General features: G+C 45.2%; 1 protein-coding gene across 7 annotated transcripts in view; it reads left to right on the forward strand.

Annotated features, from left to right (window-relative positions):
- Positions 1–6,661: 6,661 nt before the first annotated feature.
- Positions 6,662–27,977, forward strand: part of LOC123771958 (zinc finger protein castor homolog 1) — a 397,241-nt gene continuing 375,925 nt past the window's right edge. For all 7 annotated transcript variants that reach the window (XM_069337697.1, XM_069337698.1, XM_069337702.1 and 4 more), the window contains exon 1: positions 6,662–6,704. In XM_069337697.1, coding sequence (XP_069193798.1) covers positions 6,678–6,704 — 27 coding nt within the window. In that variant the 5' untranslated portion in view covers positions 6,662–6,677. The remainder of the gene's footprint in view (positions 6,705–27,977) is intronic.

The raw sequence follows: 27,977 nt of genomic DNA on the forward strand, positions 1-27,977 counted from the left end.
CTTCTACAGCTCTTTCTGACCTAGATGTTATCGCCTTTTCTTTGCAGCCAAAAATGATCAGGGACTTACTCCGATCAACTGTGTTTTGCACCAACTTCGGGTTAGATGCCAATTCTTTCCTCACTTCCAGCCTAATGTTTGTTTTATCTTGGTTGCTGCAGTGTTTGACTTCCTTTACTGCTTCTTCTATTTTTTCCTTCTCCTTGGCCACTTGTGCATAAGTGAGTTGCATATCTTTCTTGCACTGTTCTATTCCCTGTGTAACTTCCTCCATCTGTGCTGACAAAAGCTGTTTCTCCTGTTGAATTTCCTTGCCTAACCTATTGTAGTCATTTATGTTTAAATTTACTTTAACTTCTTCCAAAGCTATTTTTAAGAGTTTATTTTCTTCTTCCATGGCTTTGCAATTTGTTTCCAATTGATTCTTATCCTTGCGCAAGTCTTTCACTAAACCCTCAAGACATAAAACTTTGCTATTCAAATGGTCATTACTTTCTTTCAATTTACTAATTATTTCTACATGAGAGTTCACTATAGTATCTAAATTTACCAACTTGTTATGTAGACTGCTAATATCAATGCTTTCTTCATTGAATCCCTCAAAATCAAAATCCCTCAAAATGTGTGTGTGTGTGTGTGTGTGTGTGTGTGTGTGTGTGTGTGTGTGTGTGTGTGTGTGTGTGTGTGTGTGTGTGTGTACTCACCTAATTGTACTCACCTTATTGTGCTTGCGGGGGTTGAGCTTTGGCTCTTTGGTCCCGCCTCTCAACTGTCAATCAACTGGTGTACAGATTCCTGAGCCTACTGGGCTCTATCATATCTACATTTGAAACTGTGTATGGAGTCAGCCTCCACCACATCACTTCCTAGTGCATTCCATTTATTAACTACTCTGACACTGAAAAAATTCTTTCTAACGTCTCTGTCTCTGTGTGTGTGTGCCTGTGCGTGCATGCGTGCGTGCGCTCCCGCACCCCCCTCCCCCCCACCTTCATTGTCGTTATCATGGTAGATTCAGATAGAAACCTGATGTGTAATTAAACCTCGCTCAGCAGAACAGGAATTAAATGTATTCAATGTTTTATACATTATGAAAGTATGGATATATTATTGATACAATATACATTACTTGATCTCTAAGTATCTATATTGTCATGTTATACCTCAAATTAATATTATATCGCATTCACTTTTAAGAAACTGCTGTGAGAAACGGAGAATTGTTCAAGTTCAAGTAAGTTTATTGAGATAATAACATACATCCCAAATGGATAGAGCAGTTTTTTGTACTTCAACCTTCCTTGAGAACAGTTAATCGCTAGACTTGGATCACGTACGTAATTACCTAGGTGTAGTTACAGAATAAGAGGTGCGCTCGTGGTATCCCGTCTTCCCAGTACTCTTTGTCATGTGACGCTTTGAAAGTACTGACGGGTCTGGCATCCACCACCTTGTCACTTAACTTGCCCCAACCTAACTCTGCAAAAGTGAACTCTCTAATACTTTTTGGCACCATTGTTTCCTTAGCTTGTATCTATGATCTCTTGTTCTTGAAGTTGTACTTTTCAAGAATTCTTCTTCGTAAATTTTGTCGATTCCTGTTATTATTTTGTATGTCGTGATCATATCACCTCTTTGCATCATACCTGCCTCATACATGCGACAAGGCAATATTAATTGACGTTCATATTAAAGTGGTTCATATAGTAAGACGTGGAGTGGAGGAAGTACCCAAGACAGCATCGTTGTCCTGCAGGTGGTAGTAATGCCCACTGGACCTTTCCTTCACCTGCCTGCATAACGGCACCAAATTGAACAGGGTACGAGTAATAACGGATATTAAACCCTCGCCCTGTTATAGGTTGTTCATGATGAAATAAGACAAGTAGGAGCAAATGACGGGTATTGTCAGTAATTATGCTGATTCTCACGACAAACCCCACCGTACACATCAAGGTAAATTATCACTGCAAGACACACGTGGTATGGGCAGCAAAAACGTCTGTGTGGTACATAGCATAAAAAGTTAACCCTCTGACCCACATTAATTCATATAGTGCACCTTGTGATTGTATCACAAAAGAGAGGGAAGCTGCTCCCCTTGACGGTGGCTGAAAAACTCTTACTGGGAAGATAAGTAACAGTTTCGTTTCGCAAGTACTCCTAATTTCTTTACTCGGGAATATATATATATATATATATATATATATATATATATATATATATATATATATATATATATATATATATATATATATATATATATACTGTGGCTCTGCTGTTACCTATATATATATACTGTGGCTCTGCTGTTACCTCTCTTTGTAATGAAGGTGCGTAGTAAGAGGGGGAAAAAGAGGGTGATGGTTCAAGCCAGAAACAAGGAGAGGTGGAGGGACCAGGCTATTAGTCTGGAGTGTTGAAACAATTGGCCCGGAGGGCAAAGTAGTCTACCATCTGCGGCAGGACCAAGTATTAATGGGCACATGGTAGGGGGGAGTGTCGTGGCGGATAGTTTTCCTCAGCAATTTGGGTTTTATTATTGAAAATATGCACATGATTGTTTAGATATTATGTGAGTGCAGACAGGAATGATAATGCGATTTTTATGGAGCGATAGGTAGCCCATTCTGACGATTTGACGAACGTCAAATTCTTTTTAAGTGGGTTTTTGCTTTCAGCGCAAGAGCCAAGAAAATTTGCATACTTAGGCCGTTTGCTTGTTAGTCAGAGAGAAATGTTAATATTTCGGAGCTTTTAATTTCACTTTAGCATTGGAATTTTGAGGCTGTATTTAATGGCGTCAAAATGCTGGTGTATGAAGTGAGTGGACAGTGACACATTTAATAAAACACTGAAGGCTGGGGCCCAATATGGCAACCTCGTAAGTCAAACTGGGGGACCAATATGGCAACCTTGTAACTCAAACTGGGGACCAATATGGCAACCTCGTAACTCAAACTGGGGGGCCAATATGGCAACCTCGTAACTCAAACTGGGGACCAATATGGCAATCTCGGAACTCAAACTGGGGACCAATATGGCAACCTCGTAACTCAAACTGGGGGACCAATATGGCAACCTCGTAACTCAAACTGGGGACCAATATGGCAACCTCGTAAGTCAAACTGGGGGCCACTATGGCAACCTCGCAACTCAAACTGGGGGCCACTATGGCAACCTCGTAACTCAAACTGGGGACCAATATGGCAACCTCGTAACTCAAACTGAGGGCCAATATGGCAACCTCGTAACTCAAACTGGGGACTAGTATGGCAACCTCGTAACTCAAACTGGGGGCCACTATGGCAACCTCGTAACTCAAACTGGGGGCCACTATGGCAACCTCGTAACTCAAACTGGGGGTCAATATGGCAACCTCGTAAGTCAGCCTGTGTGCATGATAACGATCATGCTGAACGTAACCAATCAGCTCGTTCTCCCGAGCGTTCCCAACGTCATTATACTGTTGTACTAAACTGCCCCATCTTAACCTAACTAAGGACTCCACGAACAGAAAACGGGACATCATGTCAATTTCGCGAGTCGCTACCATTGTTGTTGTTGTTGTTTTCAGATTCAGCTACTCGGAACATTAGTTCCAAGTAGCACGGGCTATGGTGAGCCCGTAGTGGACTTACCTGGCACAGGAGCGGGGCAAGTAACACGGGCTATGGTGAGCCCGTAGTGGACTTACCTGGCACAGGAGCGGGGCAAGTAGCACGGGCTATGGTGAGCCCGTAGTGGACTTACCTGGCACAGGAGCGGGGCAAGTAGCACGGGCTATGGTGAGCCCGTAACTTACCTGGCACAGGAGCGGGGCAAGTAGCACGGGCTATGGTGAGCCCGTAGTGGACTTACCTGGCACAGGAGCGGGGCAAGTAGCACGGGCTATGGTGAGCCCGTAGTGGACTTACCTGGCACAGGAGCGGGGCAAGTAGCACGGGCTATGGTGAGCCCGTAGTGGACTTACCTGGCACAGGAGCGGGGCAAGTAGCACGGGCTATGGTGAGCCCGTAGTGGACTTACCTGGCACAGGAGCGGGGCAAGTAGCACGGGCTATGGTGAGCCCGTAGTGGACTTACCTGGCACAGGAGCGGGGCAAGTAGCACGGGCTATGGTGAGCCCGTAGTGGACTTACCTGTCACAGGAGCGGGGCAAGTAGCACGGGCTATGGTGAGCCCGTAGTGGACTTACCTGTCACAGGAGCGGGGCAAGTAGCACGGGCTATGGTGAGCCCGTAGTGGACTTACCTGGCACAGGAGCGGGGCAAGTAGCACGGGCTATGGTGAGCCCGTAGTGGACTTACCTGTCACAGGAGCGGGGCAAGTAGCACGGGCTATGGTGAGCCCGTAGTGGACTTACCTGGCACAGGAGCGAGGCAAGTAGCACGGGCTATGGTGAGCCCGTAGTGGACTTACCCGGCACAGGAGCGGGGCAAGTAGCACGGGCTATGGTGAGCCCGTAGTGGACTTACCATGCACAGGAGCGGGGCAAGTAGCACGGGCTATGGTGAGCCCGTAACTTACCTGGCACAGGAGCGGGGCAAGTAGCACGGGCTATGGTGAGCCCGTAGTGGACTCACCTGGCACAGGAGCGGGGCAAGTAGCACGGGCTATGGTGAGCCCGTAGTGGACTTACCTGGCACAGGAGCGGGGCAAGTAGCACGGGCTATGGTGAGCCCGTAGTGGACTTACCTGGCACAGGAGCGGGGCAAGTAGCACGGGCTATGGTGAGCCCGTAGTGGACTTACCCGGCACAGGAGCGGGGCAAGTAGCACGGGCTATGGTGAGCCCGTAGTGGACTCACCTGGCACAGGAGCGGGGCAAGCAGCACAGGCTATGGTGAGCCCGTAGTGGACTTACCTGGCACAGGAGCGGGGCAAGTAGCACGGGCTATGGTGACCCCGTAGTGGACTCACCTGGCACAGGAGCGGGGCAAGTAGCACAGGCTATGGTGAGCCCGTAGTGGACTTACCTGGCACAGTAGCGGGGCAAGTAGCACGGGCTATGGATAGTCTCGTCTCTGAGCCGCTACCAATTTTAGTACATCAGTTTTTAGAACCGATAACTTATCTCATAATCATCATTACCAAAGTAAACAAACACATTGAGGCTCAGCAACTATTTAGGGAAGTCGCACCTGCTCAATTTGAATTTATTACTATACAAACTGCTTGAGGAACCTCTAAAAGTTAATTACACAACCCCACCTGCAAGTTTTTCCTCACACCCGAGCTGAGACCGGGAGACCTCATTAATAAAAACTGCTTTATACGACCTTAGTGTCACACACACAGTTCCACCAGTGACAATAACAGCCTAGTTGACAGTGGCGTTAAACAACGATACAAATGATGCAACATAATGCTAACAACAACATGTCAAATAATAATGATCATAAAATCAGAAGTGACACTTGAAATTTCCATTAGCAATCACCATTTGTCCATCCATATCTCACGTTGCAACAGCGAAATCCTGACTAATTGAATGAATGGGGTAGATGTAAATAGGAGCTGCCTCGTATGGACCAGTAGGAGCTGCCTCGTATGGACCAATAGGAGCTGCCTCGTATGGACCAGTAGGAGCTGCCTCGTATGAACCAATAGGAGCTGCCTCGTATGGGCCAATAGGAGCTGCCTCGTATGGACCAATAGGAGCTGCCTCGAATGGACCAAATAGAAGCTGCCTCGTATGCCTCGTATGGACCAATAGGAGCTGCCTCGTATGGACCAATAGCAGCTGCCTCGTATGGACCGATAGGAGCTGCCTCGTATGGACCAGTAGGAGCTGCCTCGTATGGACCAGTAGGAGCTGCTTCGTATGGACCAATAGGAGCTGCCTCGTATGGATCAATAGGAGCTGCCTCGTATGGACCAGTAGGAGCTGCCTCGTATGGGCCAATAAGAGCTGCCTCGTATGGACCAATAGGAGCTGCCTTGTATGGACCAATAGGAGCTGCCTCGTATGGACCAATAGGAGCTGCCTCGTATGGACCAATAGGAGCTGCCTCGTATGGACCAATAGGAGCTGCCTCGTATGGACCAATAGGAGCTGCCTCGTATGGACCAATAGGAGCTGCCTTATATGGGCCAACAGGCCTTCACCGGGTACCTTTATAATTATGCTGTTAGGTACTATCGTAAAATCTAATCAGTACAAACCCAGCAGGAAATTAACTATATAATATATATATATATATATATATATATATATATATATATATATATATATATATATATATATATATATATATATATTTATATATATATATATATATATATATATATATATATATATATATATATATATATATATATATAGATAGTTGGTAGGACGCACTGCCTAACTGTAAGTTGGTTGTTGATAGTTGGCGAGAGTGTTCGATATGTAGTGCTTCGGCTGTCCCTGATCTTTTGTCGTTGTATCTCGAGTATTTCGGTATGAATCTTAACTCGTAATACATGGAGGTCTCTACGATGTTGGCTAAAAATATCTTGTGAATTAATATATATGTTGAAAAGTTTGGTGATAATGGGTTTCCCTACTCTATCAAGCTCAGGCATATCAGTAAAGGAACACAGTTGCCTGTGAAACAAGTCAACAATAGTCTCATGGACGTTCTTTTAAATTGTAAAAGTAAATTTTATTTACAGGATGGTGTGGTTCGTTTGGATGAGGCGACATCGGCCATCTTACAAGGTGAGTCTTCCTCTCATACACTCCCTTGCTTCCCTTCCACCACACAACTGTGGTGGTACATATTAACAGTATATAATCAGCGGCATAAGCAAAGCTGATAAATCCCAGCAACTCAGCTAACCAATCGAGACCGATGCTCAGAAAATGTCTATATTGCGGTGCTTAAATTTTGACTGAAACCGCGCATTATTGAAGGATTGGTTGGTGGCGTAACGATGAACTGGACGAGAGGAATGGCAACAATGTGGGTTAAAATATCAGACTGCACCCAGATGACTTCAGCACATCACGCAAGAGTCTTAGGAACATTGATGGAGTTGGTCGGGTGACGGAGGTCACATCTTTATTACACACTATCATCATTGTAAATATCTTCATTGTCTTTATATCACTGGAACCCTCTTCACTACACGATATCTTTGCCCTAACCATCTTCAGTATATACTCTCTTCACTTTAAAAATCGTCGCTACACACTATCACTGTTACCTTCTTCACTACACACTATCATCAAATTTATTGATTACCAAATTGAAATATCTTAAATATAAACTTAACGGCAACTGAGGACAGCTGTGGACAAGAGCTAGGTGCACTTAGTAATACTGAGACTCACTCACCTGTGCCAGCAGGTCATCCAGAACACCAGAGACAACCGTCCACTCTCTCTCTCTCTCTCTCTCTACCTTCTCTCTCACATCCATTCCCCCCTTCCCTCCCTTGTCCGTTCCTTCTGGCCACATATGGTCAGAAACATCGCCTTGTTTCCTCTGTCTCTGTCTGTCTCTCTCTCTCTCTCTCTCTCTCTCTCTCTCTCTCTCTCTCTCTCTCTCTCTCTCTCTCTCTCTCTCTCTCTCTCTCTCTCTCTCTCTCTCTCTCTCTCTCTCTCTGTCTCTCTGTCTCTCTCTCTCTCTGTCTCTCTGTCTCTCTCTCTCTCTCTCTCTCTGTCTCTCTCTCTCTCTCTCTCTCTCTCTCTCTCTCTCTCTCTCTCTCTCTCTCTCTCTCTCTCTCTCTCTCTCTCTCTCTCTCTCTCTCTCTCTCTCTCTCTCTCTCTCTCGTGATATTAAACGCCTTTTGACTAATTACTTCTTTTGATAATTACTTCCTCTCTCTCTCACCAGATGAGGTCACCCCCTCACATAAGGTCATTTACTAACAAGGCCGGTGGGTTGTTCACCTCGTTTTGCCCTGATCATCAATTTCAAATTACTTTCATCATGTACACACAGAAATCACAATAGCGTGATGTATCTAATGAACAAATGCTCTCGGATGTAGGTTCGAATCCTCGTCACGGCCCTTGTGGATTTGTTCATTAACTTTATAGAAGCCCATTCCTTCACTGTTCACAGGTGTTCTCTTCTCAACTTGTGATGCAAAGGGTCAGCTGCCACTGTGTTCAACACATGGACGTGGGAGATGCAAGGGTCACCTATGTTCTCAACTCGTGGAGAACAACTCGTTAATCGCATTAGTGTTCTTTGTTCAGCTCGTTACACCAGGTGTCTGCTGGAACACCATCCACATGTCTGCTGGAATACCATCCAGGTGTGTGCTGGAACACCATCCAGGTGTCTGCTGGAACACCATCCAGGTGTCTGCTGGATCACCAACCAGGTGTCTGCTGGATCACCAACCACGTGTCTGCTGGAACACCAACCAGGTGTCTGCTGAAACACCATCCATGTGTCTGCTGGAACACCATCCAGGTGTGTGCTGGAACACCATCCACATATCTGCTGGAACACCATCCATGTGTCTGCTGGAACACCAACCAGGTGTCTGCTGGAACACCATCCATGTGTCTGCTGGAACACCATCCACATGTCTGCTGGAACACCATCCAAGTGTCTGCTGGAACACCAACCATGTGTCTGCTGGAACACCATCCACATGTCTGCTGGAACACATTCCAGGTGTCTGCTGGAACACCATCCACATGTCTGCTGGAACACCATCCATGTGTCTGCTGGAACACCATCCACATGTCTGCTGGAACACATTCCAGGTGTCTGCTGGAACACCATCCACATGTCTGCTGGAACACCATCCAGGTGTCTGCTGGAACACCATCCACATGTCTGCTGGAATACCAACCAGGTGTCTGCTGGAACACCAACCAGGTGTCTGCTGGAACACCAACCAGGTGTCTGTTTGAACACCATCCATGTGTCTGCTGGAACACCAACCAGGTGTCTGCTGGAACACCATCCATGTGTCTGCTGGAACACCATCCAGGTGTCTGCTGGAACACCAACCAGGTGTCTGCTGGAACACCAACCAGGTGTCTGCTGGAACACCATCCATGTGTCTGCTGGAACACCAACCAGGTGTCTGCTGGAACACCATCCAGGTGTCTGCTGGAACACCATCCACATGTCTGCTGGAACACTAACCAGGTGTCTGCTGGAACACCATCCAGGTATCTGCTGGAACACCAACCAGGTGTCTGCTGGAACACCATCCAGGTATCTGCTGGAACACCAACCAGGTGTCTGCTGGAACACCATCCACGTGTCTGCTGGAACACCATCCACATGTCTACTGGAACACCATCCACATGTCTACTGGAACATCATCCACGTGTCTGCTGGAACACCATCCACGTGTCTGCTGGAACACCATCCACGTGTCTGCTGGAACACCATCCACGTGTCTGCTGGAACACCATCCAGGGTGTCTGCTGGAACACCATCCAGGGTGTCTGCTGGAACACCATCCAGGGTGTCTGCTGGAACACCATCCAGGGTGTCTGCTGGAACACCATCCAGGTGTCTGCTGGAACACCATCCAGGGTGTCTGCTGGAACACCATCCAGGGTGTCTGCTGGAACACCATCCAGGTGTCTGCTGGAACACCAACCAGGTGTCTGCTGGAACACCAACCACGTGTCTGCTGGAACACCAACCACGTGTCTGCTGGAACACCATCCACGTGTCTGCTGGAACACCATCCACGTGTCTGCTGGAACACCATCCACGTGTCTGCTGGAACACCAACCAGGTGTCTGCTGGAACACCAACCACGTGTCTGCTGGAACACCATCCAGGTGTGTGCTGGAACACTATCCAGGTGTCTGCTGGAACACCAACCACGTGTCTGCTGGAACACGTGAGTTGAACATGTACTGCCAACTCTCGCTAGAACTCATACTTACTGGACTGTTCCTAAAGTAATACAGTCATTATTATGATTTTTGTAAACCATTACATCCTACTTATTGAGTTTTAGTGTCAAGGTTTATTTCACACTTTGCAGGCTTTTTCGTCAAAGTTTATGTCATACTTTGTAGTTTTTTGTGGGAAACTTTACTCACATTTTTTAGGCTTTTTGTGTCAAACTTTGCTTCATACTTTTTAGACTTTTGAGTCAAACTTTTCTTGACACTTTGCAGGATTTTTCGTCAAACTTTACGCCATACTTTGTAGGTTTTTGTGGAAAACTTTACTCACACTCTTTTTTAGGCTTTTGTGTCAAACTTTGTTTCATACTTTTTTTAGGCTATTGAGTCAAACTTTTCTTGACACTTTGCAGGATTTTTCGTCAAAATTTGCGTCATACTTTGTAGGTTTTTGTGGGAAACTTTACTCACACTTTTTAGGCTCTTGTGTCAAACTTTGTTTCATATTTTTTGGGCTCTTGAGTCAAACTTCTCTTCACACTTTGCAGGATTTTTCGTCAAAATTTGCGTCATACTTTGTAGGTTTTTGTGGCAAACTTTACTCACACTTTTTTTAGGCGTTTTGTGTCAAACTTTGTTTCATACTTTTTAGGCTCTTGTGTCAAACTTTGTTTCACACTTTGCAGGAAGTTTCGTCAAACTTTACGCCAAACTTTGTAGGTTTTGTGTCAAACTTTACTCACACTTTCTAGGCTTTCGTGTCAAACGTTACTGCTTTCTTGTCAAGCTGTTTGTAAAGTGTTATATCATACACTCCATACTTTATTGTAAAACTTTGTTATCATATCTCTCGAGTATTATACAAGAAAGATTAATTCATGTTGGAAATGCTTTACCGTAAAGCTATATATAATTCATAATTGCAAGATTTTGTTGAAAAAATAAATACTTTAAACCTGCTAGCTTTTATTATTAAATATCTTTGCACGATTTTTATTGTTACTGAAAAAAGTGATTATATTTATATCACGATGTTGCTGAATTAAATTATTGTTATATATTTTTGATTGCATCAAACAGTTTTAAAAATTAATGTTACTGAAAATTTACAGTTGAGATTATAATAAATGGATAAGAAAAGGGAAAAGTAATCTAAAGAAACGCCTAATGGTCCAAATTCGTAGACGCGCAGCTGGGAATTCTTACGGAATTAAGGAGGCGAGTAGACGTTGTGTGGTTTGCACCAGCTGCGGCCCTGAGGCACGCCGGCAAGCTCAGTGTGTGGTCCTGGGTTCGAGGCCCCTGTGCATTTACCGTTCTCTTATCTGGGTTGTCTGAAGCTGTTTACTGAAATATTGGTCCGCCTTTGTGTATTATTCCTTTTCTTACTGACATATAGGAAGTAGGGGGGGTGGATCTATATATAGCCTCGGAGAACGGAATCAAATGCATTCGGAGAAGACCTGAACATTATTATATATATATATATATATATATATATATATATATATATATATATATATATATGTATATATATATATATATATATATATATATATATATATATATATATATTATATATATATACATTATTCATATATGTATATATATATATATATATATATATATATATATATATATATATATATATATATATATATATATATATATATTTGGTAGATAAATAGGTAGGGAGAGAGAGAGAGTGATAGAGATAGATAGAGATGGTCGAGAAAGCAGGTGAGATAACATCATGTGTCCAAGGTGCAGTAGAGAGAGAGAGAGGGCGTGGCTCTCACCCCCCCCCCCCCCCCCCCAGCGGCACACCGGGCCAGGCCCGCCCGCGGCACCACCAGCAGCGGCAGCAGCTGTTGACCCGCCATGACCTCCCTCCACCTGCTTCCTGCCAGACTGCAGGTCAAGTCTGTGCTCCACTTGGGGCAAGCACTCCACGGGAGCCATAGCCATCCACAACGTCATTTAAAAAAGTTAATTTAACATTTCAAGGCGGCGCCGTTCGTCTCGCTGGGTTGTACACCCCTGAAGGAGGCGGTGTTGGAGGATGCTTCGCCTCGGGGGACTACAGGTAACTTAACTAACTTACCTTGGAAAATCTGTGTGTACTGCCGTTGAGAGATGTGACATGGGAGTCTCCACGCTCGGCTGCTCGGGGGCGGAAATGGTGGTTTTTTGGAGTGGTATCTGATCCCTGTGTAGGGAGGGAAATAACAATATTATAGATAACGTCCAGGCGGACCGAGCAACGAGGGCTAATGAGAGAGTCGGGGATGCCATTACCCGGGCAGGATCCAAGTGCTAAATTGTCGGAATAGCATATTGCCTTCAGTGTGTTAGCGTCGGTATCGCCCTACCATCGTAATGAGCACAAAACGATGTGTTTTGAATTAGTTGGGCAAAAAAATTAATAGTAATATAATTGTATAAATGTAGACTATATGTCATTTTAGTGTCATAATATCATGCGGTATATTTTGCGGCAAGGAGACGATAGAGCGAGGTATAATATAGGGTTCCCTAATACACTATAAAACTGTTTCATAATTAGAAAAAAAACGGAAGGGGAACGGTCAGAATTTTAGGGCCTGGAGCCGCAAGTGAGTTTTAGAGCACGCAAAGCGAACGGCAGGTCGTCAAGCGACCGCTTAGACGGATTTATGATTAATTTTGTCTCTTGAGGTTCCGCTCGCTAACTACCTTATGAACACCGCCTTCCTCTCACTGCAAGATGTTGTCCATTGTCTGAGCTGATGCTTGCGGTTCTGGTTAGCTTAGAACCTTAAGAGGCGCACAGGTGGTCAGTTGTAGAGGGAAATTCTCGATGGAGACTATATGGGGACCAGACCACACACTAGAAATTGAAGGGACGACGACGTTTCGGTCCGTCCTGGACCATTCTCAAGTCGATGGTGTGTGGTCAAAAAGTCAATTTCTAGTGTATGGTCTGGTCAACATACTTCAGCCACGTTATTGTGACTCATCGCCTGCAGACTATATGGGTGTACCTGGATTGTACCTGGATGGGTCTCTGGCAGATCTTCTACTCCCCAAGCCTGTTCCGGGGCCAGGATTCATTTGTGAGAGCTTGGTCCAAGAGGCTGTTGCTTGGAGTGACCCACATATCCACTACAGCCCTGTTAGTCTGGTACTTCTTGCAGAATGCTGTTCAATTTTTCTTGAAGAATTCTACTTTTTCTGGCAATATTTCATATGCTTGATGTGAGGATATTTAATAGCCATAGAACTAGAGAGTTCAGACAGTGTTCACTGATTGTGCCTTTGGCACCTCTGCTCCTCACTGGCTCTATTCTGCATTTCCTTCCATATCGTTCATTCCAGTATGTTCTTATTTTACTGTGCAAATTTGGGACATGGCCCTCCAGTATTTTCCTTGTACTTGATACCTCTCTCGTCTCCTTTCTAGAGAGTGCATTTTGAAAGCTCTGAGATGATCCCAAAAAATCTAGATGGTTTATCGTGTCGATGCGTGCCGTACATGTTCCCTGTATTCCTTCTATTTCGACAATCTCTCCTGCTCTGAAAGGGAAAGTGAGAATAGAGCAGTACTCAAGGCGGGACAACTCGAGTCATTTTAATAGTATGCGCATTGTAATGGGATCCCTGGATTTAAAGGTTTCCGTAATCCATCCTGTTTTCCTAGTTGACGTTATATTTGCTTGGTTATGCTGCCTAAACGTTAGGTCGTCAGACATCATTATTCCCAGGTTCTTTTACATGTCCCTTTCTTGCTGTGGGCATGTAGATATGATTGTGTCTTGCACGGAGGGTGAGATGTGTGTGGAGGTATATGGGAGGGGAGTGTGTAGGAAGGGACGGTGGGTGGGGAGTGTGTGGGAGAGGACGTGGGGGGGGGGGGGCAGATACCAGCGTGCAGTTCCACAGCTCAACACATCCCTGTATCACCAGGCACGACCACAACACCCCCACAAAAGCGGCATGACCATATACAACACTTACAACCTCAGCAAACACTGAAATACTCTGATACAGATTGATTGATGAAGATTAAGCCACCCAAAAGGTGGCACGGGCATGAATAGCCCGTAAGTGGTGGCCCTTTTGAGCCATTACCAGTATCAAGAGCTGATACACTGTATGACAATCTTATATAATACCCCTCACACTATCAACAAGTATCTCCGTGCGTATAAGTGTGTATGTGTGTATACTTTCTGTCATCCAGTGCGTGTTTGTACGAGAAAATATCTACGAGATTAATAAGTATGAGTTGACAGCTCCTCGTAGATTTTATCTCTGTATTTCTGCATGCAATCTCAATCACTTCTTCTCTACAATTTGCTAATTTGATAATCATATGTAACAAGACGAGGAAAAATGTGTGGAAGCAACATTACAATGACCGTGTCGTTGAGTTGAGTTTTTTTGCACACAGGAAAAACATATACTGCTTTTTCTATTAATAATTTCATGAGCGGAGAGTGGTTTCAGAGCGTGTTGCCCGCTGGCCGTTCTCTAGTCCAACCAGAGAACCGGTGTAAATTAGAGAACCAGTGTAAATTAGAGAACCGGTGGAAACTAGAGAACCGGTGTAAATTAGAGAACCGGTGTAAATTAGAGAACCGGTGTAAATTAGAGAACCGGTGTAAATTAGAGAACCGGTGTAAATTAGAGAACCGGTGGAAACTAGAGAACCGGTGTAAATTACAGAACCAGTGAAAACTAGAGAACCGGTGTAAATTAGAGAACCGGTGGAAACTAGAGAACCGGTGTAAATTACAGAACCGATGGAAACCAGAGAACCAGTGGAAACTAGAGAACCGGTGTAAATTACAGAACAGGTGTAAATTAGAGAACCAGTGGAAACTAGAGAACCGGTGTAAATTACAGAACAGGTGTAAATTAGAGAACCGGTGGAAACCAGAGAACCGGTGTAAATTACAGAACAGGTGTAAATTAGAGAACCGGTGGAAACTAGAGAACCGGTGTAAATTACAGAACCAGTGGAAACCAGAGAACCGGTGTAAATTACAGAACCGGTGGAAACCAGAGAACCAGTAGAAACCAGAGAACCGATAAAACCCAATGAACCTTAAGGAACATTCGCATTAAACTACCATCAAGGAGCATCACACGTCTAGGACCTGTATTTACCGACCAATCTCCACGGAGAAGTGAGGTCTTGCTCTGTGCCGGGGCCCAAGAGCCCAATCTGTTAAAAGTGCGACGTATTAATAACAAAATCAAGCGATGCGTTTACTACGCATCGGCGTCGATAGGTTAGGTGGGTGGCTTGGGTTCGTACGTGTGTGGGTTAGGAAAACAGTTGCATATTTTACGGAGTGGAAAATCCGGTCTGGCCCGGTGACATGAGTGTAAATCACGCTTATTTCTGGAAGGCAAGCACTGTAAATGATTGTAAATCGTTGGGCACCACTGTGAGTCAATGAAAATGAGGGTGTGTATTGGTGTAAGTCAATGTACATCATTGTAAGTCAACGTACTTCACTGTAAATTACTGTACATTTATTCTTAAATTTCTGTACATCACTGTAAATCAAAGTGCATCACTGGGGAATCAATGCAAATCGATGTATCTCATTGTAAAGCACTGTACATCACCGTAAATCAAAATGATTCATTTTTATACTTCAATGTGCATCACTGTAAATCAATGTGTATAGCATTGTACATCACTGTAAATTTAAATTCATCATTGTAAATTGATGTACCTCACTGTAAATCAGTGTACTGTGGGATCGAACCAGCGTCTTGCGTCACCGCAGATTGCGTCTTAACCCATTGACCACTATATGCTAAAAGGTACGCAGCTAGGGGCCGAGATTCGCTATGTGAACAAGCCCGTCCATCCTAAGGTTTCCCAACGTCAAGGAAATGGTCAATGTAAGTCTCTTCAACCTGCCAGAGGACCCAAAACAGAAAACGGGACAGTACGTGACTTTCGCGAGCCACGTCCATTTTCTTAGTACGACGATTTTTGACCGTATGTAACGCATACGGGCGAAAAGCGACGGTCTTTGTAAGAGGACAGGTTGGTTCAATATCCTCTCAGCAAGTATGAGAAATATTGCCGGAACTAAAGTGGGATTCTTTAAGAGAAAACTGCAAGAAGTGCCGGACCAACCGGGCTGTGGTGGATATGTGGGCCCTGCCATGCAACCTATCCTCCTGTTTAGATAGTACCTATTGCGACTATACAATAGTCACGAATTCGTACGTTCTTAGCTTTTAGATAGTAGTATACTGACTAGTAAAAAATTCTTTTAAAATAAATGAAGCTAGTACACAAATTTAAATATTTCTAGGCCAAGTATAGTACACATATGTACTATATTAGGCCTCAGATAGCGTGTAGTAGGCCTAGGGAGGTTAGGTTAGCTTAGTTTGTCAAAGCAACACAAGTAAAAAATAGTTTTCCGGTTTGTCCAACACAATAGTTCGGATTTCTACTTTTTAATTTCGTTGTATGTCGGTATATGTACTATGGTCATCATCGTTACTATAAGTACTACCAGAACAGCAGGTTGGGCTGGGAGATCAATATAGACCACCGGAGGAGATCAATATAGACCACCGGAGATCAATATAGACCACCGGAGATCAATATAGACCACCGGAGATCAATATAGACCACCGGAGATCAATATAGACCACCGGAGATCAATAAAGACCACCGGAGATCAATATAGACCACCGGAGGAGATCAATATAGACCACCGGAGATCAATATAGACCACCGGAGATCAATATAGACCACCGGAGGAGATCAATATAGACCACCGGAGGAGATCAATATAGACCACCGGAGATCAATATAGACCACCGGAGATCAATATAGACCACCGGAGATCAATATAGACCACCGGAGATCAATATAGACCACCGGAGATCAATAAAGACCACCGGAGATCAATATAGACCACCGGAGGAGATCAATATAGACCACCGGAGATCAATATAGACCACCGGAGATCAATATAGACCACCGGAGGAGATCAATATAGACCACCGGAGATCAATATAGACCACCGGAGATCAATATAGACCACCGGAGATCAATATAGACCACCGGAGGAGATCAATATAGACCACCGGAGGAGATCAATATAGACCACCGGAGGAGATCAATATAGACCACCGGAGGAGATCAATATAGACCACCGGAGGTGATCAATATAGACCACCGGAGGTGATCAATATAGACCACCGGAGGAGATCAATATAGACCACCGGAGGAGATCAATATAGACCACCGGAGGAGATCAATATAGACCACCGGAGGAGATCAATATAGACCACCGGAGGAGATCAATATAGACCACCGGAGGAGATCAATATAGACCACCGGAGGAGATCAATATAGACCACCGGAGGAGATCAATATAGACCACCGGAGGTGATCAATATAGACCACCGGAGGAGATCAATATAGACCACCGGAGGAGATCAATATAGACCACCGGAGGTGATCAATATAGACCACCGGAGGTGATCAATATAGACCACCGGAGGTGATCAATATAGACCACCGGAGGAGATCAATATAGACCACCGGAGGTGATCAATATAGACCACCGGAGGTGATCAATATAGACCACCGGAGGAGATCAATATAGACCACCGGAGGAGATCAATATAGACCACCAGAGAAGATCAATATAGACCACCGGAGGAGATCAATATAGACCACCGGAGGAGATCAATATAGACCACCGGAGGAGATCAATATAGACCACCGGAGGAGATCAATATAGACCACCGGAGGAGATCAATATAGACCACCGGAGGAGATCAATATAGACCACCGGAGGTGATCAATATAGACCACCGGAGGTGATCAATATAGACCACCGGAGGAGATCAATATAGACCACCGGAGGAGATCAATATAGACCACCAGAGAAGATCAATATAGACCACCGGAGGAGATCAATATAGACCACCGGAGGAGATCAATATAGACCACCGGAGATCAATATAGACCACCGGAGGAGATCAATATAGACCACCGGAGGAGATCAATATAGACAACCGGAGGAGATCAATATAGACCACCGGAGGTGATCAATATAGACCACCGGAGGAGATCAATATAGACCACCGGAGGAGATCAATATAGACCACCGGAGGAGATCAATATAGACCACCAGGGTAGACAGTTGCAGCCTGGCCAGTACTGAGGATATCCTATCCGTCATGTTATCACTTTACAATTACACATTATACATTTATACATCGTGTACCAGTCCGGCCTCCATCCCTCCTTCCCACCTGTCCTCTACACCCACCTCTATCCACCTTTATCACCCCGTGTCTAATTCTCCTTTTATCTTACTACAGTCTGATTATCCGATTCGTTACTATTGGGCCATGCGCCTCGAGTAGCGGCCATTTCGCTTATCCGTCTGGGCCGGTTATTATAGCTGGAAATTTTATGAGAAAATATTGAGGCTCTGTAATGGGATTGAACCTGCGTCTTTAGACTCATCATGCTCTTGTTATTTAACTGTGCAGGGAATTCTTATATAGTTATTTGGATTTAGTGGTGGGCAGTGTAGTGCAGTGGTCTGCGTCCTCGACTCACATTCGAAGATATTGAGTTCCTGAACAGAGGCATCTGATGCCTCTGTTCACCTAGCAATAGTACAAAAGTTATTGTTCCAGCCTCATGCCTCGTCTAGTGGAAGTCATATTGCCTCGCGTTTTCTCTTACGATTAGTTTCGGTGTTGTTACCAGTATGAACGAGCTCGCTCCTCTGCAAGTCACTCCAACCATCCAAGTGTGTTATCATTATCTTATGTTGCAGTATCTTGCTTGTTATCGACGCTTTGAAACAATCCATTTATCTCGAAATATTGTCTATTATTTTGTCCTGTTTGTTATTGACGCCTTGAAACAATCCACATATCATGAAATATGATCAGAAATTAGGTGCTATATATTTTTTCCTTCCTATAGGAAAAGAAAATATATATCTTTATTTCAGGTGTTATACTTTTCTGTCCCTATCATACACTCAGAAATTGTTATATTATTTTCTATATAAACAATGAACCAGTCATTTTCTGTTGCTTTCATAATCATGAAATGTGTATTTGTTGACAAAGGTCGTGTGGGCTATACACGAAAACGGGCTGTTGCTCGTTTGCTTAGAGGGGCAAACGAGCCCCCAAAAATGGGCTGGTCAGAAAACGTCATCATTATGCTGCTTTTATTTCACAAATGCATCGCCTTTTGAACGGTTTGGTCTATTCCGTAAAATAACCGACGTATTAAGTGGGGTGTACGAATGTTACGGGATAAACCGCCTTATTGATCGGGGCGGAAGAGAGAAAGTTCTAGAACATGAGAAGACCAGAACAGTGGAGTAGGGTTTAGAACCTGAGCAAGCATGTGCCCCCTCTACGCCATAAACCTAACCTAATCAAACTTAACTCTACCTAACCTATCCCTACCTAACCTAACCAGTCTATCCTAACCTGTGAAAAATATGAGCTAGGCTCATATGGGAGCCGGTCGGCCGAGCGGACAGCACGCTGGACTTGTGATCCTGTGGTCCTGGGTTCGATCCCAGGCGCCGGCGAGAAACATTGGGCAGAGTTTCTTTCACCCTATGCCCCTGTTACCTAGCAGTAAAATAGGTACCTGGGTGTTAGTCAGCTGTCACGGGCTGCTACCTGGGGTTGGAGGCCTAGTCGAGAACCGGGCCGCGGGGACACTAAAAATCCCCGAAATCATCTCAAGATAACCTCAAGATAGGCTGTGGTTTTTAATATGTATATATGGTGCAACTGACGATCACTAAACACTGATCATTTGTATGCGGAAAATCCACAGAGAAATGGGGAAGAGAGATGAACGTTTCGGCCGCTCTGTACCTTTGTCAACACCGGACAATCGTCATCTCTCTTTCCCATTTCTCTGTGGATTATCAGCATGTACATACGGTATGTACGAAGTGTATTAGGTCACTATGACGTGATAATGTCCACACGGGTGCAGGTTGTAGACCCTACTGGAGCATGGTGGCAAGACCCCCACAGACCGCGCCTTTCCCCCCACTAGGCTAATAGCAGTAATTATTAGACTAAATGGTCTTGTGGACCATATACACGCGGGGCCGCCATGCTCTGACTGCTCGCTATTGTTTCTCCGCTTCTAATTGCTCTTTTATTATTTGTATTCCCCATGCTGGTGATAATGGTAGGATTCACCAAGCATTTACCCAACCACTTACGAAACCTGTACATCTTTCCTCAATTATGGCGGCTTTGTTTACATTTATTAAATAGTTTACGAGTTTCTAAGCGCTACGAGGCGTTGGTGAGGGGAAAAGTGCATTGGTGTTTTATGGAATAAGTGCATTGGTGTTTATGGAATAAGTGCATTGGTGTTTATGGGATAAGTGCATTGGTGATTATGGGATAAGTGCATTAGTGGTTTATGGAATAAGTGCATTGGTGTTTTTTGAATAAGTGCATTGGTGTTTATGGAATAAGTGCATTGGTGGTTTATGGAATAAGTGCATTGGTGGTTTATGGAATAAGTGCATTGGTGTTTCTTTGAAAAGTGGATTAGAGGATTTAAAGAATGATTCCTGCTATATTTATTAGGAAAGTGGTCTATATTGTAGTTATCAAGTTATGAGGTATCTTCAATATCTCGTTATGAGGTATTTTAAATATGTGGTTATGAGGTCTCCTCAGTATCATGTTATGAGGTATCTTTAGTATCTCGTCATGAGTTATCTTCTATATCCATAAATGCAACGTTAATTAGAGGGCGGTGGGAAGATTGTGAATTACATTTGACACCAAGTTCTGGTGTGTCATGTGCTGCTGTGTCGTCTATAACTGCGAGAATTGGCTTCTCTCTTGTGTCGATAATTTGGTGTCATTAGGATTCGACACGGTGAGGAGGAGGCCTTGGGTTGAGCCAGTCAAGTGGTTTCTCTCTGGGGGATTTTCTTCTGTGTGGCCACTGGTTCTGTAGCTGTCCTTCTCTCTGTCTCTGTCTGTCTCTGTCTGTCTCTGTCTCTCTCTGTCTCTCTCTGTCTCTCTCTCTGTCTCTCTCTGTCTCTCTCTCTCTCTCTCTCTCTCTCTCTCTCTCTCTCTCTCTCTCTCTCTCTCTCTCTCTCTCTCTCTCTCTCTCTCTCTCTCTCTCTCTCTCTCTCTCTACAAGGTTTGTGTTGATATTCTACCGATGATATTCTTTTGATATGGGCTTCAGGACACAGGTTCGGCGTAATACCAACTCCTAGAACTTTCTCTATGCTGCTTCTTTCATGAAGGACTTCGTCTCCCATCCGGTATCTTGTTTCTGACCCCCCTGCTCCCTCCACTTAGCTTCATTACCTTACATTTGCTTGGGTTGAACTTCAGTAGCCATTTGTAGGACCATTCCTTCAGTTTGTCTAGGTCATTTTGTGTCTCTTGTTATTTTCCTTCGTCTTAATCCTCCTCATCATTTTTGCATCATCAGCAACAGTGAGAGGAACGAGTCTATTCCCAGAAAGCTGTACACTTAAGACATTCTTAAGGTAAGCTGTACACTAAGACATTCTTAAGGTAAGCTGTACACTTAAGACATTCTTAAGGTAAGCTGTACAGTAAGACATTCTTAAGGTAAGCTGTACACTAAGACATTCTTAAGGTAAGCTGTACACTAAGACATTCTTAAGGTAAGCTGTACACTAAGACATTCTTAAGGTAAGCTGTACACTAAGACAGTCTTAAGGTAAGCTGTACACTAAGACAGTCTTAAGGTAAGCTGTACACTAAGACATTCTTAAGGTAAGCTGTACACTAAGACATTCTTAAGGTAAGCTGTACACTAAGACATTCTTAAGGTAAGCTGTACACTAAGACATTCTTAAGGTAAGCTGTACACTTAAGACATTCTTAAGGTAAGCTGTACACTAAGACATTCTTAAGGTAAGCTGTACACTAAGACATTCTTAAGGTAAACTGTACACTAAGACATTCTTAAGGTAAACTGTACACCATATAAAATAGAGTAATTCGAATCCCATTCAACTCAAGGTCCTACTTGAAGGAGTTTAACGTGATCCAGATTATTTTTTGTTTTGAGTCACTATAGCTGAGGGTTACAAAAGTTAGTGCTTATTCTGGAGTTTGTGTAGTTGTAATGTTTATTTGTTGATACGAGTGAGGCTGTGTTTGTTTTGCTCGTATTACTCACTGTCTCGCCACTTCAGACACCGTGCTTATCATCACTGCAAACATATCATAGCCTCCTTACATTACCCCCTCGCCTCTCTGTCCCTCTTCTTCTCCCTCCTCACCCTCCTTCTCGTCGGTCTTCCCTTCCTTCCTTCTCTTACTGCTCTTGGGCCAGATTCACGAAGCAGTTACGCAAGCACCTACGACCCTGTACATCTTTTCTCAATCTTTGGCGACTTTGTTTACAATTATTAAACAGTTAATGAGTTCCGAAGCACCAGGAGGCTGTTTATAACAATAACAACAGTTGATTGGGAAGTTTTCTTGCTTGTAAACTGTTTAATAAATGTAAGCAAAGCCGCCAAAGATTTGAGAAAATATGTACAGGTTCGTAAGTGCTTGCGTAACTGCTTCGTGAATCTGTTCCCTTGCCCTCTCTTCCTTTCTTCTTATTCTCCTCACCGCTCTTCCCTCCCTGCCTTCTCTCTTACCCTTTTACCCTCCTTCTCACCACCATTGCCCTTTCTACCTTCGCTCTAACCCTCTCTCTCCTCCCCCACTTACCCATATTGTTCCGTTGCATTGATCTTGTGGGCCAAATACTGTGGGGTTGCACCTGGTTCCTGCTCACCTGCACCACTCCACCTGCCAGTCCCGCCCACACCTCTCAACCACACCCTACACCTGCTAACCACGCCCCAGAACTGCCAACCACACCCCACACCTGGTAACCACGCCCCCACACCTGGTAACTACGCCCCCGCACCTCTCAACCACACCCTACACCTCCTAAGCACGCCCCAGAACTACCAACCACACCCCACACCTGGTAACCACGCCCCCGCACCTCTCAACCACACCCTACACCTGCTAACCACGCCCCAGAACTGCCAACCACACCCCACACCTGGTAACCACGCCCCCACACCTCTCAACCACACCCTACACCTGCTAACCACGCCCCAGAATTGCCAACCACACCCCACACCTGGTAACCACGCCCCCACACCTGGTAACCACGCCCCCGCACCTCTCAACCACACCCTACACCTCCTAAGCACGCCCCAGAACTACCAACCACACCCCACACCTGGTAACCACGCCCCCGCACCTCTCAACCACACCCTACACCTCCTAAGCACGCCCCAGAACTACCAACCACACCCCACACCTTGGTAACCACGCCCCCACACCTGGTAACCACGCCCCCACACTTCTCAACCACACCCTACACCTGCTAACCACGCCCCAGAACTGCCAACCACACCCCACACCTGCTAACCCCACCCCCACATCTAACCTCACCACACCTGCTAACCACGCCCCAGAACTGCCAACCACACCCTCATACCAGCACATTCCTCCACACACACCTGCCAAATCCACACCTGCTAACCATGCCCACAATAAACGTGATACAGTTGAGCTTGATTAGCAAGACACCTGAGATGTGTCTTCAGACGAAAACCTTAAAAAAAAGAATGACATAGCTGTACTAAGCACAAGAGACAAGAGCCTCTGCTATCCCTATCCTACACGGCCTCTACGCCTACATCTTTTCTATCCCTATTCAGCACGCCAGCCACGCCTTCAGCTGCTGCTATCCACATCCTCCACGCCCGCTACACCCATACTGTTGCACGCCACCTGCATGGCCCCACCCACACCTAGGTGCCCACCTTAAGTCATTTACTTCACCTGCTCCACCTTGGCTGCATCTGCTATTGCCCCCATCAACTTCTTCCTCTCATTTCTTCACCTGCTCGGCTCACCCACTCCCGCTGGACCTTCCACCATCTCCAGTCTTTCTCACAAAGGTAGGAGCATGGTTATCTCGTAGGGAATAGAGAGGAAAGGAAAATGAAAGCAGGGTGATTGTATAGCACGTGGAAGGCTGCTGAGAGGCTAGGCGCTGGGACAGGTGATAGAGGGAAGGAACGATGCCAGAACATAAGGTTAGCACAAATGAAGTTAAGCCGGAGTGAGACATGATTGTCTCAGGGCCCTGTCCCGGGACCTCTGTTGTTCACCGTCTGGGGCAGCTCTCTGTCTACTGACAACCCAAATTCGTATATTCAGTTGTCGGTTGACGGGTCGTCATTGCTTACCTGTCCGCCACATTACCTAGGTTTCAGGACCCCTGAAACGTGTAAATGTGTGATCCTTACCTAAAAGACACATTATCTGACCTTCATACAGAGTCTCTCCTGCTTACTGAGAGATAGAGTCTACTTCATAGTCTCTCCTGAATCATCAGAATGCAACCCGTCCTCGACTCAAGTCCATTACATGCAGCGGTCGACCCCACAGACGCATTCATAAATTTTTACATGTTGTTCATTCAAAACGGGAATTTTCTGAAATATAAATTAATATTATAATATATTAGTATATCGTGCATATATTAGTATATCGTGCATATATAGGCATAGGTTAGGTGTTTAGGTTCTGTTGGCGATTATTTGTATTTGTAGTACGTGGGTGAAGCATTTACAGCGTTGTGGTTTGAACAAAAGTCGTCAATGAACAGCCTGTCCTCCAAACAAAGACCCAAAAGTCATTCCATGCACCCGCCAAACCCCCTGTTTATGAATGAAAAACTGTTTACACAAGACTCACTGCTGACGTTCGAACATATCCGGAACAAGTGCTTCACTGACGAATTTTGTTCGAACAACAACGCTATAAATGCTTCACCCACGTACTACAAATACAAATAATCGCCAACAGAACCTAAACACCTAACCTATTCTATGCCTATATATACAAAATATGCTAATATATTATAATATTAATTTATATTTCAGAAAATTCCCGTTTTGAATGAACAGCATGTAAAAATTTCAACCCGTCCTCGACTCAAGTCCATTACGGTCAACCCCACAGACGCATTCATAAATTTGAATATGCTGTTCATTCAAAACGGGAATTTTCTCAAGTATAAATTAATATTATAATATATTAACATATTGTGTATATATAGGCATAGGATAGGTTAGGTGTTAAGGTTCTGTTGGCGATTATTTGTATTTGTAGTACGTGGGTGAAGCATTTACAGCGTTGTGATTCGAACAAAATTCGTCAGTGAAGCACTTGTTGCGGATATGTTCGAACGTCAGCAGTTGTGAGTCGTATGTAAACCGCTTTTCATTCATAAACAGGGGGTTTGGCGGGTGCATGGAATCACTTTTGGATCTTTGTTTGGAGGACGGGCTGAAAAATTTATGAATGCGTCTGTGGGGTCGACCGCTGGATGTAATGGACTTGAGTCGAGGACGGGTTGAGTTGTGAGTCGTGTGTAAACTACTTCTCATTCATAAACAGGGGGTTTGGCGGCTGGATTAACGAGCTTGGATCATTGTATGCGAGAACGGGATGCGGGTTCTTGACTACTGGAAAGAACTGCATTTCACTGGCTGTTCTGCGATGAGCTTCGGGTCGTAAATGAAGTATTATTTGGGTCATTTTTAACCTGGCTCAACTAATTTTGCTCGTGTTTGCACGTTGGGGCGCTGTCGCAACTTAGTACATCATTTTTGTGACGCTGTGACAACTGAAGAGGACTGTTAGAAGTGGACGCGTATATGTGCCTATTGAAGGAAATAGAGCGAGCAAGAAAGAGAGAGAGAGAGAGAGAGAGAGAGAGAGAGAGAGAGAGAGAGAGAGAGAGAGAGAGAGAGAGAGATAGAGAGAACGCGAGCGAATGACTAAGAGATTCCCTAACCCACCTATTCCCTAACTCACTCACTCACCCACTCACCCACTGTTCACCTACCCACCTTGAATAACAGCCGTACGAGATCCTCAACAATATACAGCACTGCCAGGCACACGAGACCCTGCCATAAAGGTCAAATACACCATTGTGAAGCACTGAGCTGCTAGACACAAAAACAGAATGAAAAATAACTAATGTCACGAGAGATAATGAATCATGAGAATACACGAGGAACGCGTATTAAAAGAAGGAAATGTGGAACGAAGGAATAATTACAGAAAGAATTGGGGAAAAAACAGAGAGAGAGAAGAAATATTAAGAAAAGTGTTCAAGAAAGCGAATGGAAGAAGAGTTTGAGGTAATAGTGTCTGGGAGAGACTCAACTGGACAAACATCTTATACTTATAATCTTATACTTTTAAACTTGAATTTATAACCTTATACTTGTGACCTTATACATTTAAACTCACTTATAACTTTAAACTTATAACATACCTATAACATTATACTATTAACCTTATGCTACAAAAATGTATACACATAACCTTATTCCTATAACCTTATACTTAAAACTATATACTTATAAGCTTATAATTATAAAATCTTAAACTTATAGCCTTATACTTATACCTTTATCTTATAAGAAAGAGGCAGGTCAAGTGAGAAGCCTGGTGAGAGAGAGAGACAGGCTAGATGAGAGAGAGACAGGTCAGGTGAGAGAGAGACAGACCAGGTGAGAGAGAGACTGGCCAGGTGAGAGAGAGACAGACCAGGTGAGAGAGAGAGACAGGCCAGGTGAGAGAGAGACTGGCCAGGTGAGAGAGAGAGACAGACCAGGTGAGAGAGAGAGACAGACCAGGTGAGAGAGAGAGACAGGCCAGGTGAGAGAGAGACTGGCCAGGTGAGAGAGAGACAGGCCAGGTGAGAGAGAGACAGGCCAGGTGAGAGAGAGACAGGCCAGGTGAGAGAGAGACAGGCCAGGTGAGAGAGAGACAGACCAGGTGAGAGAGAGACAGGCCAGGTGAGAGAGAGAGACAGGCCAGGTGAGAGAGAGACAGACCAGGTGAGAGAGAGACAGGCCAGGTGAGAGAGAGACAGACCAGGTGAGAGAGAGACAGGCCAAGTGAGAGAGAGACAGGCCAGGTGAGAGAGAGAGACAGACCAGGTGAGAGAGAGAGACAGGCCAGGTGAGAGAGAGACAGGCCAGGTGAGAGAGAGACAGACCAGGTGAGAGAGAGACAGGCCAGGTGAGAGAGAGAGACAGGCCAGGTGAGAGAGAGACAGACCAGGTGAGAGAGAGACAGACCAGGCGAGAGAGAGACAGGCCAGGTGAGAGAGAGACAGACCAGGTGAGAGAGAGACAGGCCAGGTGAGAGAGAGAGACAGACCAGGTGAGAGAGAGACAGGCCAGGTGAGAGAGAGACAGACCAGGTGAGAGAGAGACAGGCCAGGTGAGAGAGAGAGACAGGCCAGGTGAAAGAGAGACAGGCCAGGTGAGAGAGAGAGACAGACCAGGTGAGAGAGAGACAGGCCAGGTGAGAGAGAGAGACAGACCAGGTGAGAGAGAGACAGGCCAGGTGAGAGAGAGACAGGCCAGGTGAGAGAGCCATGACTGGACAGGAGAGGACGAGACAGTGAACACAATCGATCACATCATAATACCAACCATTACTCCAGTGACGAAAGCCGGACGTAGAAGAGGGGGAAGGGGAGATCTTTGGGGAGCGAGTGGGGGGAGGGTATTAGAAGGAAGAGCAAAGGTAAGGCCTTACATGGAGGAGAATGAGGACAATGGTTTTTTTTTAGAGAGGGGAGAGTGAGTGGGGGATGGTCTTAGAAAGGGGAGTGAGTGGGGGGGGGTCTTAGAGAGGAGAGTGAGTGGGGGGGGGAGGGTCTTAGAGAGGGGAGTGAGTGGGGGGAGGGTCTTAGAGGGGAGAGTGAGTGGGGGATGGTCTTAGAAAGGGGAGTGAGTGGGGGGGGGGGTCTTAGAGAGGAGAGTGAGTGGGGGGGGAGGGTCTTAGAGAGGGGAGTGAGTGGGGGGAGGGTCTTAGAGGGGAGAGTGAGTGGGGGAATAGTCTTAGAGAGGGGAGTGAGTGGGGGAGGGTCTTAGAGAGGGGAGTGAGTGGGGGGAGGGTCTTAGAGAGGGGAGTGAGTGGGGGGAGGGTCTTATAGAGGGGAGTGAGTGGGGGGGAGGGTCTTAGAGGGGAGAGTGAGTGGGGGGGAGGGTCTTAGAG

This window comes from Procambarus clarkii, chromosome 38, assembly GCF_040958095.1.
Source record: "Procambarus clarkii isolate CNS0578487 chromosome 38, FALCON_Pclarkii_2.0, whole genome shotgun sequence".
In the NCBI taxonomy this organism is placed as follows: domain Eukaryota; kingdom Metazoa; phylum Arthropoda; class Malacostraca; order Decapoda; family Cambaridae; genus Procambarus; species Procambarus clarkii.